Genomic DNA, 16,662 nt, shown 5'->3' with positions numbered 1-16,662 from the left:
GAACTGAATCCTGTGGCTTCCAGTCAAACAAAAGACAGGCATATGAGTTGAACATTTACCTGAGGTAGATACACTCCTTGGAGAGAACAATCATTGAGAAAGAAGGGCTGTGTATGCACAGGGAGACAGCTCAGGGGGCAGGAGTGCATGGAGGGAAGGGACACGGGGAAGAGGTAAGTATCGGGAGAAGTGGGAGGGGAGCTGTTGCATTGGGGTAAATTGTAGTCAGTGTCACGAGACAACGTGTATGGGAGCGGCTGTATGGAAAGTGAATTTGCTCTGTAAATTTCACCTAAATCACAATAAAAATTAAAAAATAAAAAAGATAAACCAAAAAACCAAGCCCCTTGCTGTTGAGTCAATTCCAACTCACAACCCGTGTGTTTAGCATGGAACTGCCCCGGAGGAGTTTTCGTGGCTGTGTCTTTCTGGAAACAGATCACCAGGCCTTTCTTCCATATAGCTGCTTAGTGAGTTCAAACCACCACCCTTTAGATTAAACACAAAAAAACCCCCTAACTCACTGTCATCAAGTTGATTCCAACTCATAGCGATCCCACAGGGTTTCCAAAGCTGTAAATCTTTACAGAAGCAGACTGCTTCATCAAGCAGACTGTTTCATCTTTCTCCTGCACAGTGCCTGGTGGGCTCGAACCACCGACCTTTTGGTTAACAGCCAAATGCCTTAAGCACTACACAACCAGAGCTCCTTAACCTTTAGTAGCATGCAAACCACTTGCATCCCCCAGGGACCTTAAACACAAGATAAACCAGTCACAAATGCTCATAAACTTTGTTGAGACCTACGAGAAAACTAAGGAGAGGTCGCGACAAGGAACGACGCGAGGGGTGAGGCAGCCCTACTTCCTAGGTCACATCACAGGATGAGCTGAGACCTGAAGAGTGAAGGGTCTGCCCGGTCGGCTGAGGGACAGCAAGTACAGTGGCCCAGAGACAAAGAGGGGCCTGGCTGCTGGAGCTGAGAGGACAAAGGGAGACGTGGCTTCCCTTCACGCAGCCCCGGCCTCTTCCCTGTGAAATGGGGCTCCAGTGCCTCCCCCCTCCCCTGCAGGCTTCAGGATGGAAGATCATCAACAACACAGGTGCATGGCAGGTCCACTTAAAGGAGGGTTAAAAAAAAAAAGTTTTCAGTTACAAATAATGTCCCATTGATTGCAAATGGCACTTGTGGGAGTCTGCTTCGAATCTGTCACCAGGCTCTGTGGCGGTGAGCGAGACCCTTCTTCTGGCCACAGAGAGATCCCATCAAGTGGCATCCTCTCAGTGTGGCAAACAGGCCTTCCTAGCTGGACTCACCCCACCCCACCCCCCAGGACTAAAGGAAAGACCAAAATCCACATGCAAACATCACAGCACTGACCGCGGAACAGTGGGTGCCTCCGCTCTCTGCCTCTCTCCCTCCTGCAACCGTGCCAGCCTCCAACCCAAGCAGGCCCAGCTCACACATACCCCAGGGCCTCTGGCTGGGACGCCCACTCACTGTATCTGTCCACAGCTGGCTCCTTTGTATTCTGAGCTCGGCTCAAACATCGCCTCCCAAAAGAGGCCTTCTGCAGGGTCCCACCTAGAACAGCTACCCCCACCCTTTGGTCTCCAATTTATCTCCTTCCTGTGGGCTACACAATTTAGCAAGCTACAGTCCACAGGCCTAGCCCACTGTTTGTTTTTATACAATCCAAACCAAAAGAACCAAACCCACTACCACTGAATAGATTCTGACTCATGGCAAGCCTCATTGGGTTTCAAAGGCAATAAGTAAATCTTAGTGGAAGTAGATCTCCCCATCTTACTTCTGAGGAGTGGCTGGTGGGTTTGAACTGCTAACCTTCTCGTTGGCAGTCAGATAGATGCCTTAGGCACTGAGCCACCAGAGCTCCTTAGGTGCATATATTTTTAACGGTTGAATTAAAAAAAAAAAAAAAAAATCAAGACTATTTGGTGACATGTGAAAATCAAATGAAATTCAAATTTCATTAACAATGTATTGGAACACCCCTGTGACCCAACTTTTACCCAAAGGATAGGTCTCTACAGTGAGCAATACCATAAGGGAGGGATGCCCTCCTTAGAACAATTAGCCATTCCAGACGTAAAGGGCAGCACTGCCCAGGGGCAAAGTTCAGAAGGCAGCAGGGCTTCAAAAAGCACAAAACGGAAAGGGAAATACAGGAGCAAGTAGGTGAGTGGTGTTTGTTAACACTGTGGGGACTGCCATCAATGGCATGAAATAAAACGTGTATGGACTATTGAATGGAAAACTGATGGGCTCTGTAAAATTTCACCCAAAACACAATAAAAAGTTTAAAAAATAAAGATTATCTCAGGGTAACAAAAATTACATGAAATTTTATTGGAACTCAGCTACGTGCGTTTGTTTATATATTTGTGTGTTTAGTGGACTTCATAGGTCCAGGAAGTCCCTCTCTCAATTGGTAACATTTAATACTGCAAAACACCACGTACATCAGAGGCAAGCCATTGAGACCACATGGCCCACAAAACCGCAAATATTCACTATCTGGCCCTTTATGGAAAAAGTGTGCCAACTCCTGCCTCCACAGCACGTAAAGCTGCATTAAATTATCTTGTTTATATAATTTTTGAATCTTGCACATGGCCTGTCTCTCCACAAAGAATGCAACGTCCACAAGCGCAGGGGTCATGGCCCCATAGCTCACCACTGTGCCCCCAGCAGCTGAGACCCCACTGGGTACATCCGTCCTGGAAGGGCAGCTGGAATGCTCCTTGGAGGCGAGAATGGTCAGACTTTGTCTCACCTGCTTTGGCCGTGTTGTCATAAGAGACCCCTCCCTGGAAAAGGATATTATGCTTGGTAAAGTGGAGGGTCAGCGAAGGGAAAGACCCTTCAATGAGATGAATGAGGTGGACTGACACAATGGCTGCCATGATGGGCTCAGGTGTAGCAAGGACTGTGAGGCTCGTGCAGGAGCCGGCAGGGTTTCCTTCTGTTGTCCGCAGGGTCGCTGTGAGTCAGAGCTGACTCGATGGCACCTAACAGCATGGTTATTGCTGTCCACCGAGTTGGCCCGATTCGTGGTGACCCTGTGCACCGGGAACACTGCCCAACACTACACCACCCCCATGATCACTTGAGTCTCATACCGTTGTGGCGCACAGTCCTCGTTGTCTTTTGGTAGATCTCCAGGCCTTTCTTCCTGGTCTGTCTCAGCCTGGAAGCTCTGCTGAAGCCTCTTCAGCATCATAGCATCGCTCGAGCCCCTACTGACATAGAAATACGAGAGCGGTAACTGCACGAGGGGTGGTGGCTGGGTTAAATCCGAGTCCTCCGTGTGGGAGTGAGAATTCCACCACTGGACCACCACTCCCTCCAGCACACAGTGGTCCTCTAGAAACTTGACTGACTGATTGCTGCCCCCCGCAGAATGCAAGCTCCATGACATCAGGACCTCGAGCTCCCTGCAGTGTCCTCAGAGCCGCCACAGTGCCCAACACGTGGTAGTCTCTGTTGTTAGGTGCTGAAGAGGGGATTCTCAACTCGTTGTGACCTCGTGTGAGAGAACAGAACCACCCCCTAGGGTTGTCTAGGCTGTAATCTTTACAGAAAGCAGGTCGTTAGGTCTTTTTCCCATGGAGCTACTGGATGGGTTCGAACGGCCAACCTTTCAGTTAGCTGCCCAGTGCTCAACCATTGTGCCACCAAGGCTCCTTAGATATGTGTTAAGTGCCCACAAGTCAGTTTTGATTCATAGCAATTCCATGTGCAACGGAACAGAACGCTGCCCCGGCCTGTGCCATTCTCACAATTGTTGCTATGCTTGAGCCTACAGCTGCCACAACGGTGTCAACTCATCTCATTGAAGGTCTTCCCCTTTTTCGCTGACCCTCCATCTTGGCGAGCATGATGGGCCTCTCCAGGGATGGCCCCTCCTGATACCATGGCCCAAGTACGACCACAGTCGTAAGCAGCAGGCACTTAACGAGTATCTGTATTATTCCCATTCTTCCAGCTCCGTTGTGGGCCACGTCGTCTCGCTACTGAGCAGGAAGGCGCTCACAGGGTGGATCTTTATGAGGAACCAGTGGAATCCAAAGGGGACCCTGCTACCCAATAAACCAAACTAAGTATCCTCACCCACCGGAGACCACAGCTTCCTTCTGCCACCCTGCCCCCTTCAGCCAGGCTGAGCCGTGGAACCAGTAACGCTTGGGCACAGCCCTGGCTCATGATGACCACTCAGTTCCTGCCAGCTCGTCTGCCCCTTGGTCACCAATGGACAATAACCACCCCCTTCCATCCCACATCTCTGTCAATAAATTCCAAGGATCCAGCCATAAAGAAATGCATCTGATATATGTGGTGACATGGAGGAACCCTGAAAACATGCTGAATGACATTAAGTCAGATTCAAAACGACGCACACTTTCTGATTCCACTTACATGAAGTACCTAGAACAGAAAATGCATGAAGACAAAAGGACTACCAGGGACTGGGGGACTCACTGGTTAGGGACTCAGGTTTCTGTTTGGAGGACAAAATTTTTTTTCCCAGAAATGGATAGTAGTTATTGTTGAACAGGATGGTGCGTGTGACTGATGTCACCGAATTGGAACTTAAGACTGGTTGAAACAGCAAATACCATGTGATATTTTAGCACAATTAAAAAAAAATCTTCTGGTGTTTTCCCACGGGCAACAAACAGAAAGGACCAGCACAGTGCCTGGCAGGTATTTTAATCACTTTCGAGTAACTGAAAATAAAAAATTAACCCCAAGGAACTGGACTTCCCAGGCCAGCGCCCACGGAGGCTTCACTTGACACAGTACACCCACCTGTGTGTGTGTGGTGCGGGGAAGAGACAGGCAAGGTGGCTGGCCTCTCATGACGTCCCCTCTCATGTGTCTGCTGGTGCCAACCTCACACGGCCATCCTGGCCCAATGGAAAACGGAAAACTTCAAGTCTGAGGGAGACCAAGCCATTTTTCCAAAACAGTTTAATTTTTTTTTAAAAAAAGATGAAGGATCTGAAAAAATCGGGGGGACCCCAAAAGAGCAGATGGGGGGAGTGCACTGCCTCAGTCACAAAGAAACACTGTCATCAAAAAAGATATTTAAGTTTAATACAAATTTTATACAAAGAAAATGTGAAAAAATACTTCCATATGCTAAAAGCAATTATGCTTCACAAATAAGGCCAGCTAGGCTATTTTTTTTTTTTTTTTTTGACAACTGCAATTCACAAATGTTCTTTTTCTCTTGTTTTCTTCTAATACTCTCTTTTTATTTCTTCTCTAATATGGGTAACTAGCTGGAAACTGTACAGTTCTCATCCTCTTATCAACAATGAAGAGAAAGTAAACAAGACTGAAATGTACAACAAAATGTACTGGAGTGATATCGTACAATTAATTTTCTCATATACATACATCACCTTTTGCTTTGTTCAATGTTTTCTGCTTTACACAACATACAACATGGTAGTAGAACACACGTAGTGTCACAGACAGCATGGCGGAGTCTTGCTTTTCTTTCACACTGCCTCGGTTTCATGCTGACATAAAAACGTAAAATTCCATATAAATAAAACATACATGCTTCATCCTAGACGCGAATGCCCTTTGCATGCCCTGCCTGCGAGCCCTTGCTTCCGAGAAGGGCAGCAACTCTTATGAATGTGTGTGAGTGGGCTGAAAGGAACCACAAAGCAAAGCAAAGATTTCTCTTTGTTACATCACTTATGACCCTAACACTTGCTACTTTCTTCTATGCAACTGAGCTGAGCGGGGCTGATCTGTTTCTCTTCTGTAAACAAGGATTTGTTTCTTCTGCCCTTTGAGTAGAGTCATTGTTTAAATCACACAAAAGGAACTAACTTTTCCACACCTCCTTCCCCTTCTGGTCTGGAGAACTCGAATCCCACGGAATTGTTAACACAGGAGATGAAAGGGGCCCGTGGCCGGGTGGGATGTGCCCACAAGAGCAGCCTGTGCTGAAATTCCTGATCCCAGTGTGCTGTGTGCAGAAACACCAACCAAACGTCACTTCCTCCGAGCCCCTCAGGAAGGGCAGCTGTGGGCCACAGCAACCCCCGGCCTAGCATTCCATGTACGTGATGACAGACATAGGCAGACCGATCATCCTTTCTCCAACATCAAAACATTCTATTTGTTGTTGGTTTTTTTTTTTTTAATTGTTTTTCTTTTTATAAGTTAAAGTCAGTACAAATATAAAAAGGGGAAGGTCCTCTAGGTTCAATGACATCCACAAATTGTACATTATTTACATCTAAAGCATAGGTTTCCTGTGGGTTGAACAGTCTCAAGTCAAAGGTAATGCTGGACACCATGTAGTGTGGGCTGTCCTCTGTGTGGACAGCAGAGTCTGAACGTTTGGAATTCTTAAGTCTGAAGGGGGGTGTTCTTACGTCTGCCATTGCTTTTCTGTTTCCTGTTTTGCGCTGGAGTCTGTTGGCTTTTATTCTGAATGCTGTAGGTGGTTCGTCGCAACTTGTCCCTAGTCCCAGAAGGTGTCCAGTCGAGACTCTTTTGGGATGAGACTCTTCGTGCTGCCGCTGGCACTGTGCTCGGAACGTGCCGACCCCCGCTTCTCCTCGCTGCTGCCCCAGCAACTGGCCTTGCTACTCCGGGAATGGTCTGGAGAGGAGAGCCGACAAGGAGGAGGTTAGCCTTCTCTCCCACCTCCACTGAAGCCCAGCCCACCCTCCACTCAACCTAAACCTGCTCTCTGGGAGGCCACCTTCCCCTCCCGGCTCCAATCGACACCGACGGTTAAAATCCTAACTGCCACCATTTACGTCCCTACATGTGTGGTTCTGTAGGGTACAACAACTCAATTTCCTCAGGATTGAGTAAGAACTGGTTGGAAAGCTAGAGAATGTCATGCTCACAAAGAATAAGAATGAGAAAGGTCCCAAAGCGCCAAGGAAGGCCTTTCTTTTGTGGTACTTTGAAACGTGTATCCGTATTACATGACTGAACACCACCAAGTGGTGTCCTCCAGGAACTTCTCTGTGCAACCCTGATCACTGGAGAAAGGCATCAAAATTTGGCATTCAATCTACTTCTTTACATTAATGGAGTTTCTATACTTCATTTATTGGCAACTCATGAAATGGACTTTTGACCAAATCCCACTTGTCCACCCAAGGGAGAAGGTCATAAAAGAGAAGGAACGTGGGCCAGGGTAGTTAAGTCCACGTGGAAACACAGATCATTGACTCCTAGTTAGGAAAAGCTTAAGGTCACTGAAGGATGCAGAAGCAGAGTAAGACCCAAGATGGCTTCAAGGACCAAAACAGGCAGCTGAGTAAGAAATAAAGAAGTTGAAGAAGAGTCGATGAGGTACCTATAAAGAGCACATCAACTGCAGGAGAGCCTGGGCCCACAGGCCGAGCAGGATGGCTGACTCGGGGAGACCCACCAACAAACCATGAAGGTCCCATCAGATGACATATCAAATTCAGACAAGTGAGAAGAAAAAAAATCTACTTTTTTAAAATTTCATGAGGTAGGGGTGGTAACATTCGACTAAAAGAAGTCCCACAGCAACCTTAGAGACAGATGTAGTGGGGATCACAGGAAAGTAGGGGACTCCATTTCTTATCATCTAGTAAAAAGGCAAGTGTCTTTAGCCTCGACTTCTTCTGGAAGACAAGTTGTGCAGAGAATGATAAAGACAGCCCAAGGCATGTATTCAGGCAGCGCAGAACACTCTTTGGTTACTGCTATCAATGACCAAAGAGTGAGCGGTGTTATCTGGTAGGCAGGGCGGGGGGCGAGGGCTGAGAGGCCCTTATCACAGGTCACACTGTGTCCTCTTCATAACCTGAACCCTCCCTCTCACATGTCCCCCCCAGTCTGTGATGCCTGTACCTTGAGTTCTTCTGGAAAGTCTCTGTGGCATGGTCATCACCATGCATGAGAACATCCCACAACAATGCAGTCAAACCACATCAGTGCACCCAGCTCTGGTGAAGGCAGAGACCAGCTGGGCATTAGGAGGGATGGGAGCAGGGTGGAGCCCAGGCCACCTGCTTCACAGTCAGGCCAGCCAGCCAATGACCTGCAGGCCTTACTGCTCACATGAACAGCAGACAGGGCAGGTCCATAGGACCAATCACTGCAGGGGAGAATCGAGGTTAACCTAGGACCCTTAAGGAAAAGGCTAAGGATGATTCTCCCCAAAAAACCAAACCATAAGGTCCTTATTTACGGAGGCCACCAGAGGCACAATAGAGAAAAGACATAGCAAGACTCATCACTCCAAAGAACAAAAGACACACCCACAAAGACACACCCACAAAGACACACACACACACACACCCCTTTTGCACGCCAGGAAAAAGCTCCTGGCAGCTTCTGTCAAACAGGGTCGTACTTACACTTCTGGGCTGGGTAGTTGGGGTGCGGCTGGTGGTCTGTGATGGTTGGGGTATAGGCAGGCTGCTTGTCACACCTGTTGCTAACTGCAGAGATAGCACAGGGAGCCTTAGAGTCTGTCAGAGTGCTCAAATCCACACAACCCCAAGAGCGCACTATTTTTGTTCGTCAAGCAAAACCAACCAAACCCATTCTTGTCGAGTTGATTCTGACTCATAATGGCCCTACAGGATAGCACAGAACTGCCCCCTAAGGTTTCCAAGGCTATAACTCTTTATGGAAGCAGACTGCCTCATCACCCCCCAAGTGGGCTGGTGGACTCTAACCACTGCCTTTCGGTTCGCAGCTGAGCACTTAACGACTGTACCACCAGGGCTCCTCGGAGGCTACTGTTACTAGGTACTCTCTAACTTAATGAATTCACAGGAGGCGAGTGCCTTTTTGAAAAATACACATCAAGTCATGAAACAGGACGACCTAACACACAGCTTGGCGTTATAGGTAAAAAATGAGTACTTTAAAGACATAAAAGCAACTCAGCACTTTGTAAGCCACAAGTTCTCAGGATTTCAAAAACAAAATTCTTGGAACCACTTGCTCTGCCAATAGTGTAAGTGAATCAGGAAAAACAGAGGAGTGAGAATCACACTAAGGTTCAGGGAGAAACCCAAGTGATCCAGAGACTACAGGGCAATGGCCCACCTACTGCCGAGGGGGACGCCAGCGTGCGGAGGAGAGGGTGAAGGAGGAGCAGGTGGGCTCAAGAGGAGGCCACAGACCGGTGTCAAGAGGGCTAGTCCTCACCCACAACAACAGGACACTAAAACAAGGAAACCTGACCCAGAAGAGTCAACAAAAAAACAGTGACATGAAATGGGTTTCCAGGAAAACACTTGATGTGGTGGAAGGGCTTGGCAGGGAAGTAACTGAAGACATGACAAAGGGGGAAGGAACAAGCTCCAGGAAGAAGGCTGAACAGGAACGGAAATGTCACAGTGCACTCACTATTTGACTCTGCAGCCAACAGCACGGTCATAATAACGCAAACAAGAATTACTGCCAGTTCAAATTTCTAGACTCAGTCAATGGGCTAAAGTGGGAAGACTTAATTGCAATTGCAAAACAATGTACATATGCTCGATCTTAAGGATGGGAAAGTAATAGTGGAGATGATGAGAGATTTGGATATGACAGTGGTAAGAGGAGGAGGGAAGACCGTAGCTGCCAAAGAGGAGTCCTACAGCTGATACAACAAGAACTAAAGCATTAAGTGTTTACTGGACCAATAAAAACCAGGTGCCAGAGGGTCAACCCCAACTCATGGCAACTCCATGTGTGTTCAGAACTTCATTCCTTGGGGATTTCAATGCCTAATTTTTTGGCAGTAGATCCCAAGGCTCTTCTTCTAAGGTGCCTCTGGGGGGACTCGAATTTCCAACCTCTCAATAGCAGCCGAGAGCATTAACCATCTGTGCCAATCCGGGACTCCATTTACAATACTGGCATTAAGTAGCGTGGGAGAAGAGATCACAAGGAGTTCGACCCTCATCCTTTAAAGCCAGAAGTCAACAAATAACATCTAAAGATAATATGTATTGTTGTTGTTATGTGCCACTGAGCCGGACCTGACTCCTAGCGAACCCTCCTGGAGTTTCCGAGGCAGTATCACTATGGAAGTAGATTGCCCAACCTTCCTTCTGAGGAGTCGCTGGTGGGTTTGAACCGCCAGCCTTCTGGTTAGCAGTCAAGTGGAAGTAAATTATTTAGAAATAAGGAGACAAATACCAGAAGAACCAAAACACAGACACTGGGATTAGGAATTGTTTTGTTTTGTGAATTATTTCCTCTAACAAAATATATGTATTGCTCTGATTAAAATCTTAAAATACAGGCCCACACCCACACACCAAGTAAGCTCATTTCCCTATAAAAACTGTCTCTCTCCCTCCCAACTAGACCCCTAACTGTACCATCTTGGTTGGTATCAGATGCTTATAAATAATTCAGAAACCCAAATGTTTTGAAAACCCACCTTCCTCTAGTATATTTCATCTGTATGAAACAAGAGACAGCAGAAGTTAAGTGACAAATGATGACATGCAACACATCCATCAGCACAAACAGCTTTGGTGAGAAATAGGGGGAAAGTCAGCAAGCTTAAGCATTTTTAATTCTTATGTTGTTCTCAGGCCTGTCTCGCCGACGAGCCCACGTCAGTTAGAATCAGAGAACTTCCGTGTCAAAAAGAATCTTCTCTACAAGTCTTGAGTGAAGACAGACGTGGACCCAGAACTACACCAAGGACAGGTCCGCTACATGTACTGCTTGCAAAGAGGCCACACGGGAAGCATACCAGGCAAGCGGGAGCCTGTGGACCTCGCTGTGAGAAACTGGAGGAAGAGGGCTGTTTTCACTCACTACCACAGTGCTCTCTGGCAGTGTCAGCAGGAAAAGCAAGCAGGGAGCTCCTTCCGGACAACAGCCCATGGACAGATACAGCCCGAAGCCTGGTTTGTCAATCAAGTTTTATTGGAACACAGCCACACCCCTTGTTTACATAGTCTGTGAGGTAAAGTGGGTGGCTTTCGGACCACAACAGCAAAGTTGACTAGTTGTGACAGAGATGGTGTGGCCTGCAAAGCGTTAAACATTAACCACCTGCCAGGCAGCAGAAACAATCTGCTGAGTGACCCCTGGTCTGGGTACTAACCTCATTCACCTCAGAGCTGGGATATGACACATTTCCCAAGGACTCTTCCGTATGTTGTTAGGGGCCACCTAGTCGAGACCCACTCACAGACACCCTACAAAGGCAGAATAGAACTATCTCATAAGGTTTTCTAGGTCGCAGTTTTTACAGGAGCAGACTGCCATGTCTTTTCTCCCACGGAGCTACTCGTGGGTTTAACTTACCAACTCTTTGGACATCTGGTTAGCAGCCACCCTTATTCTGACAGACCACACAGACCCTGGTATCTGACAGACCACACAGACCCTGGTATCATCTATCTTCCCAGATTCTAAGTGGATTGGGTCACTTTGTTGCTGCAAAACCTCCCCGGCATGCCCTCATCTGAAAGTGAGTGCTGAATCCCCAAACCTGAGCCTTTGTCACACTCCCTCTGCAACGTTTGGACGTAGCCACAATCGTCCTCTATTGCAGTGAGACCAGTGATACCCGGAACGGGATGGGGCTGCCTTGTTTCCCCAGGACAGGCAACTTTTCTGCCTTTCGCAATGCAGTCTTGACATTTTTCTATCACTCTTTATTTGTGGAATATATTTGAGTTTTCCTTCTCTGATGGGTTTCTCTGTATACAGGTTTTACTGGACTTAATTCCTGTTTTTTATTGTATACTCTTTTTTTATTTTTAAATTGTGATTTGGGTGAAAATTTACAGAGCGAATTTGCTTTCCATACAGCAGTTCACATACACTTTGTCTCACGACATTGACTACAATTTACCCCAATGCAACAGCTCCCCTCCCACTTCCTCCCGATAGTTACTTCTTCCCTATGTCCATCCCTCCATGCACTCCTGCCCCCTGAGCTGTCTCCCTATGCCTAAACAGCCCTTCTTTCTCCCATGATTGATCTCTCCAAGGAGTGTATCCACCTCAGGTAAATGTTCAACTCATATGCCTGTCTTTTGTTTAAACTCATTTGTAAACTGAAATTAGAAAGACACTACATCACCACCCAAAAGTAGAGTTATCAGTAATACCTGCCACGACTAAAAGATAACGCTACAAAATAAACATGATGAAAACCTACCATATGTCTACTAATGGCTTATGTTGCCGCGTGAAAAAGAAGCTGGACAAATATCGGAAGCATTAAAGACGCATCAGCACCACACAGAGCTTCTTCTCCAAGATTTAACCAGCAGACAGAGTGTGAAGTGAGACGGGACCTGCTTTTTCAATGACTGGTTCAATGGGATTTAATGCCAAATTCACATTCTCCCTAAAACCAACATGTATCACTCTTTCCTACCCCTCCCCATCTGAATCTGACTCACTCTCCGAGGCCTACCCCATTCAAGAAACCTGCTCCAACCACCCTAACAAAGGAAAACAGTCAACATGTAGAAACAAAATTGAATTTCTCTTTATCTGGCAGAGAGAAGATGCTGGAGCCAAGGTGCCAGACGCAAACCTTGAATTAATGCACACTTTTCCTCAACAGGGAAGGCACCTTCTTGAGGCCTTTTGGAAGGACCCAAACTTTGTTTCAGAGGGTGGAGGATAAAGACCCTTTGGGCTAGAAAAGAAGAACTCAAAGCCCATAGAGAGAAAGGCCAGGAGTTAGCCTGTGAAATTCCTCCAACAGCTTACCAGGTGATTCCCTGACAGAAGAGAGGTTTTTATAAATAGAGCGCCCACCTAAGATTATTTCTCAAAAAGCTCAAGTGACATCATCCACCAAACAGGAGGCTGGGACCTCAAGAACCAAACTCTGCATTGTCTCACTGACTTCCTGAAGGCAGAAGGACAGCCTGGTCCACATGGGCATCTTCTAGTCCAACCCCAGGTCAGCAAAAGAAGCCTTTGTCCAAATAAAATTTTATATGGAACCCCAATAAATCAAACAAATAAAGGTAAATACTGATCCATTTAGAGAAGTCCTGAAAGCCGACTTGTCCAGCCACTCCCTCTGCCCTCACTGACCCACCTAAGGCACCTCCAAGGATCGCTAAGGAGTCATACCAAACCGGTGGTCATCTAGGTGATTCCAACTCATAGTGAGTCTACAGGACAGAGTCGAATTGCCCCACAGGGTCTCCAAAGTTATAATCTTTAAGGCAGCAGAAGGCTAGGCCTTTCTCCCATATAGCAGCTGGTAGGTTCAAACCACCAGCCTTTTGGTTAGCAGCCAAGTGTTAACCACCGCACCACCAGGGCTCACTAAGGATCCACCAGAACCAAAAACCAGATTCACTGCCATCAAGTCGGATATGACTCACAGCGACCCCTCCTTGGGTTTTCAAGGCGGTATCACTATGGAAGTTAATTGCCCAATCTTCCTTCCAAGGAGTGGCTGGTGGGTTTGAACTTCCAGCCTTCTGGTTAGCAGTCAAATGCCTTAGGCACTACAGTAGCTTGAAAACAACTTAAAGAGCTCCCCCTGGCACAATGGCTTCCCATTTGCCCATGTGCAATATGAAAGGGTCATTCACCCACAAGGGGGCAACATACCAGATCCTTGGTTGGAGCCTAAGAGAATGGAGGAGGGCGTCTCCCTGGAGCCAGAAAGGTCGAGGGTCTAGAAATACAAAAAGAGAGGAAGAGATGGACTCAAGGCACTGGGGCCAATTCAGCCCCCCAGAGAAGCCTCAGGACCCATGGACTGCTCATCATTGCCCCCAAAGCATCTTAGCGTCTTCTGCCTGGCAGGGTCACACAGGGGTGACCAGGTCAGCTAGGATGGCCCACACCTTGTGCTCAGTCTCCCACACGGAACAGGCGGAACACGGCACCCTTTACCCAACCCTACAGTCTCAGCTTCTACAACATTCACTTTTCCCCCAAACTTCACTCACTGACCTACCAATTCTCCAGATCTTCACCACATACAAGAATGAAGTAAACCAAAGCACACCTGTTGCTGTCAAGTCAATTCTGACTTAGAACAACCCTACAAGACAGAGTAGAACTGCCCCGTATGGTTTCCAACTGCCCCATAGGGTTTCCAACTGCCCCACAGGGTTTCCAAGGCTATAATATTTACAGAAGCCAACTAACACATCTTTCTCCCACGGAATGGCTGGTGGGTTCAAACCCCTGACCTTTCAGTTAACAGCCGAGTGCTAAGTCACTGCGCCACCAAGGCTCCATGAATGAAATACACTATCTTAAAATTATACCAGTTCACTTTTATTTCACATTAGCCTTTTCCTAGGCATTAGTATCAGTGAAGTTAAAGGCTTGATAGGCTAATGGTTCATTTTTTTTCCTAACACACACTGAAATACACACATGCATAACGGCTAAAAATGTGAAAGATAATCAACGTGCCACCTAAAATAATTTCTTTCTACAAACGATGTTACATACATAAACCATTCACTGGGAAACCAGGAGGTGCAACTTTTCATTGTTCTATCTTTGCCACTCAATATGACAGCCACTAGCCACCTGTGGCTATTTAAATTAATTAACATTGAAAAAAAGAAAAACTGAGTTTCTTGGTCATACTAACTACAACACATGACTGGTCGCTACTTACTGGACAGAGCAGCTACACACATCCATCATCACAGAAAGTTGTACTAAACAACAGTGTCCTCTGAGAGTCCCTGGAAAGGGTGATGGGGAACAACTGGCAATTGGCACAAATGCAGACTCAGGCTTCCTGTTCCTCTGCCCCTGCATACACAACCACTGGAAGCCTGGCAAGCTGGTAAGAAGGAGCCCCAGAAGACTGTGGTGCCACCTGCAGTCTGACTGTCCCATCTTCAAGATAAACAAACCACAATATGGCATTTTCAGGGGTGGCAGGTATGGGGAAGGGTTCTGAGACTCTGCTTGGAACCAAGGGATGATGTCACTGGTCCAAGGCATCAGGATACTCACGGAGCCACTGTCCTTGCTCTTCTCAGCTGACGTCTCCTTCTCTTTTGAGGCGCTGGCTGTTTCCGGAGGGGCTGACTGGGTACTGGAGGAGCTACCCTGGGATGACTTATTTAGTGTTTCCGGGTTCACCTCGGCATCTGCTTCCTGCTGAGGGGCAGTAGCTGGGGATGCACAGGGAAGAGAAGCCACATATTTAGTCAAGCCCGATGGTTTCTGGTCCTTCGTGCAGGGCTGCATTGTACCAACTCTGACTCAACCGAGATCCACACAGGAAGGGCAGCTGCTCCACCCACCCGGGCCCTGAGCAGGCCTGCTGTGGACAGAGCACAGGAGTTTTCCACTAGCTGGAACTGCAGACGGTACGTGAAAACATGCAGGTTTTTAATAGTTGGCAACTCACAGTTTAGAAAATGCCCCTAGAGACCAAAATATGTTTACAGAACAAATGAAGGCCACCAGCAAAAGGAGCCTGGAACTGCGGAGTGAGAATCACTCTATTTCATAGTTTCTAACTTTAGATGTATGTGAGCACCCTGTGGATTTGTTCCTGAGGTGGGGCTAGCTAGGGACGAGTGTAACTGTGCCTCAAAGAAAGGAAAGCCAAGAGACGGTCTGACATTCTTGAAATGTCAGCAAATGGGTCATGAGACACCTGCCAAAACCTGAGGAAGACAAAGGAACTGCAAGGAAGGGTTAAAATCACTGTGAAAAGACATCTCCCCCAAAGCAGGTCAAAGAACATGCATGGCTGTTCCAATACTGCCTTAAAAAATAGTAACAACAGATCTGTCCAGACAAAGAGTCACAAAACTTCCTGCTACCTGTTTTGGAAATAAAGTTTTATTGGAACACATTTACTTATTACCTGTGGCTGCTTTTAAATAGAGCTGAGTATCCTAAGACAGACCCCATGGTTCACAAAGCACTGGCTCTCTGGCCCATTACAGAAAAGGCATGCCAACCTTGGTCTAGAGCAGTGTTTCTCAAACTTCGGTCACCACACATTGCCTCTCCAAATTTTGCTATTTTGCATATACCGCCTGCTGCATTATTTATGCAATGCTTTAAGTAAATTATTTCAATTGAACTCGGCCCTGCTGGTGTAACAGTTAAGCTCTCAACTTCTAATGGAAAGGCCAACAGTTTGAACCCACCCAGTGGCTCCATGCAAGAACGACCCAGCTGTCTGTGTCAGTAAGACTACAGCCTAGAGAACCCCATGGGGAAGTTCTCCTCCATCCCGTGGGGTCACTAGGAGTTGAGAGCAACTAAACAGCACCTATCAGCACCATGTGCTGTGAACAGAAGCTAACTGAGAAATGTAATTAAAAGGGTAACTTCTATTAACAAATTCTAACCAGAGAGCATTCCCTAAGGCCTGCTTGCTCTCTGTTGGAAAGACAGATCACAAATATTACAGTGCTATCCAAACACACTAGATTCCACACCGAGACTCTGTCCTCAACATAAGAATTGGAAACCTGTATTATTTAAACCTACAAGTCCATTATTACGTAAAAAGCCAGGTGTCTCAACCTCAGCAGTATTGACATTTGGGGCTGGATCATTTTTGGCTGGGGTGGGGGCAGGGTGTCCTATGCACTGAAGGCTGTGTAGCCCATTCCCAGCCCCCCATGTGACAACCACAAATGTCTATGACATTGGAGACATCCTCTGGACAGCAA

At 47.0% G+C, this 16,662-nt stretch overlaps 1 protein-coding gene across 1 annotated transcript in view; it reads right to left on the bottom strand.

The window, feature by feature from the left end:
- Positions 1 to 6,515: 6,515 nt before the first annotated feature.
- ZMYND8 (zinc finger MYND-type containing 8) overlaps positions 6,516 to 16,662 on the bottom strand; it is a 135,730-nt gene continuing 125,583 nt past the window's right edge. Inside the window, exons 20-23 of the mRNA XM_007938335.2 lie at positions 14,978 to 15,138; positions 13,601 to 13,667; positions 8,404 to 8,487; positions 6,516 to 6,655 (exon numbers count right to left, since the gene is read on the bottom strand). Coding sequence (XP_007936526.1) covers positions 6,516 to 6,655; positions 8,404 to 8,487; positions 13,601 to 13,667; positions 14,978 to 15,138 — 452 coding nt within the window. The remainder of the gene's footprint in view (positions 6,656 to 8,403; positions 8,488 to 13,600; positions 13,668 to 14,977; positions 15,139 to 16,662) is intronic.

The sequence above is a fragment of the Orycteropus afer genome, unplaced genomic scaffold (assembly GCF_000298275.1).
Source record: "Orycteropus afer afer isolate SDZICR_OR568_19922 unplaced genomic scaffold, OryAfe1.0 scaffold00049, whole genome shotgun sequence".
In the NCBI taxonomy this organism is placed as follows: Eukaryota; Metazoa; Chordata; class Mammalia; order Tubulidentata; family Orycteropodidae; genus Orycteropus; species Orycteropus afer.
Note: the sequence above shows the minus strand (reverse complement) of the source record. Positions and strands in the feature narration are given on the sequence as shown.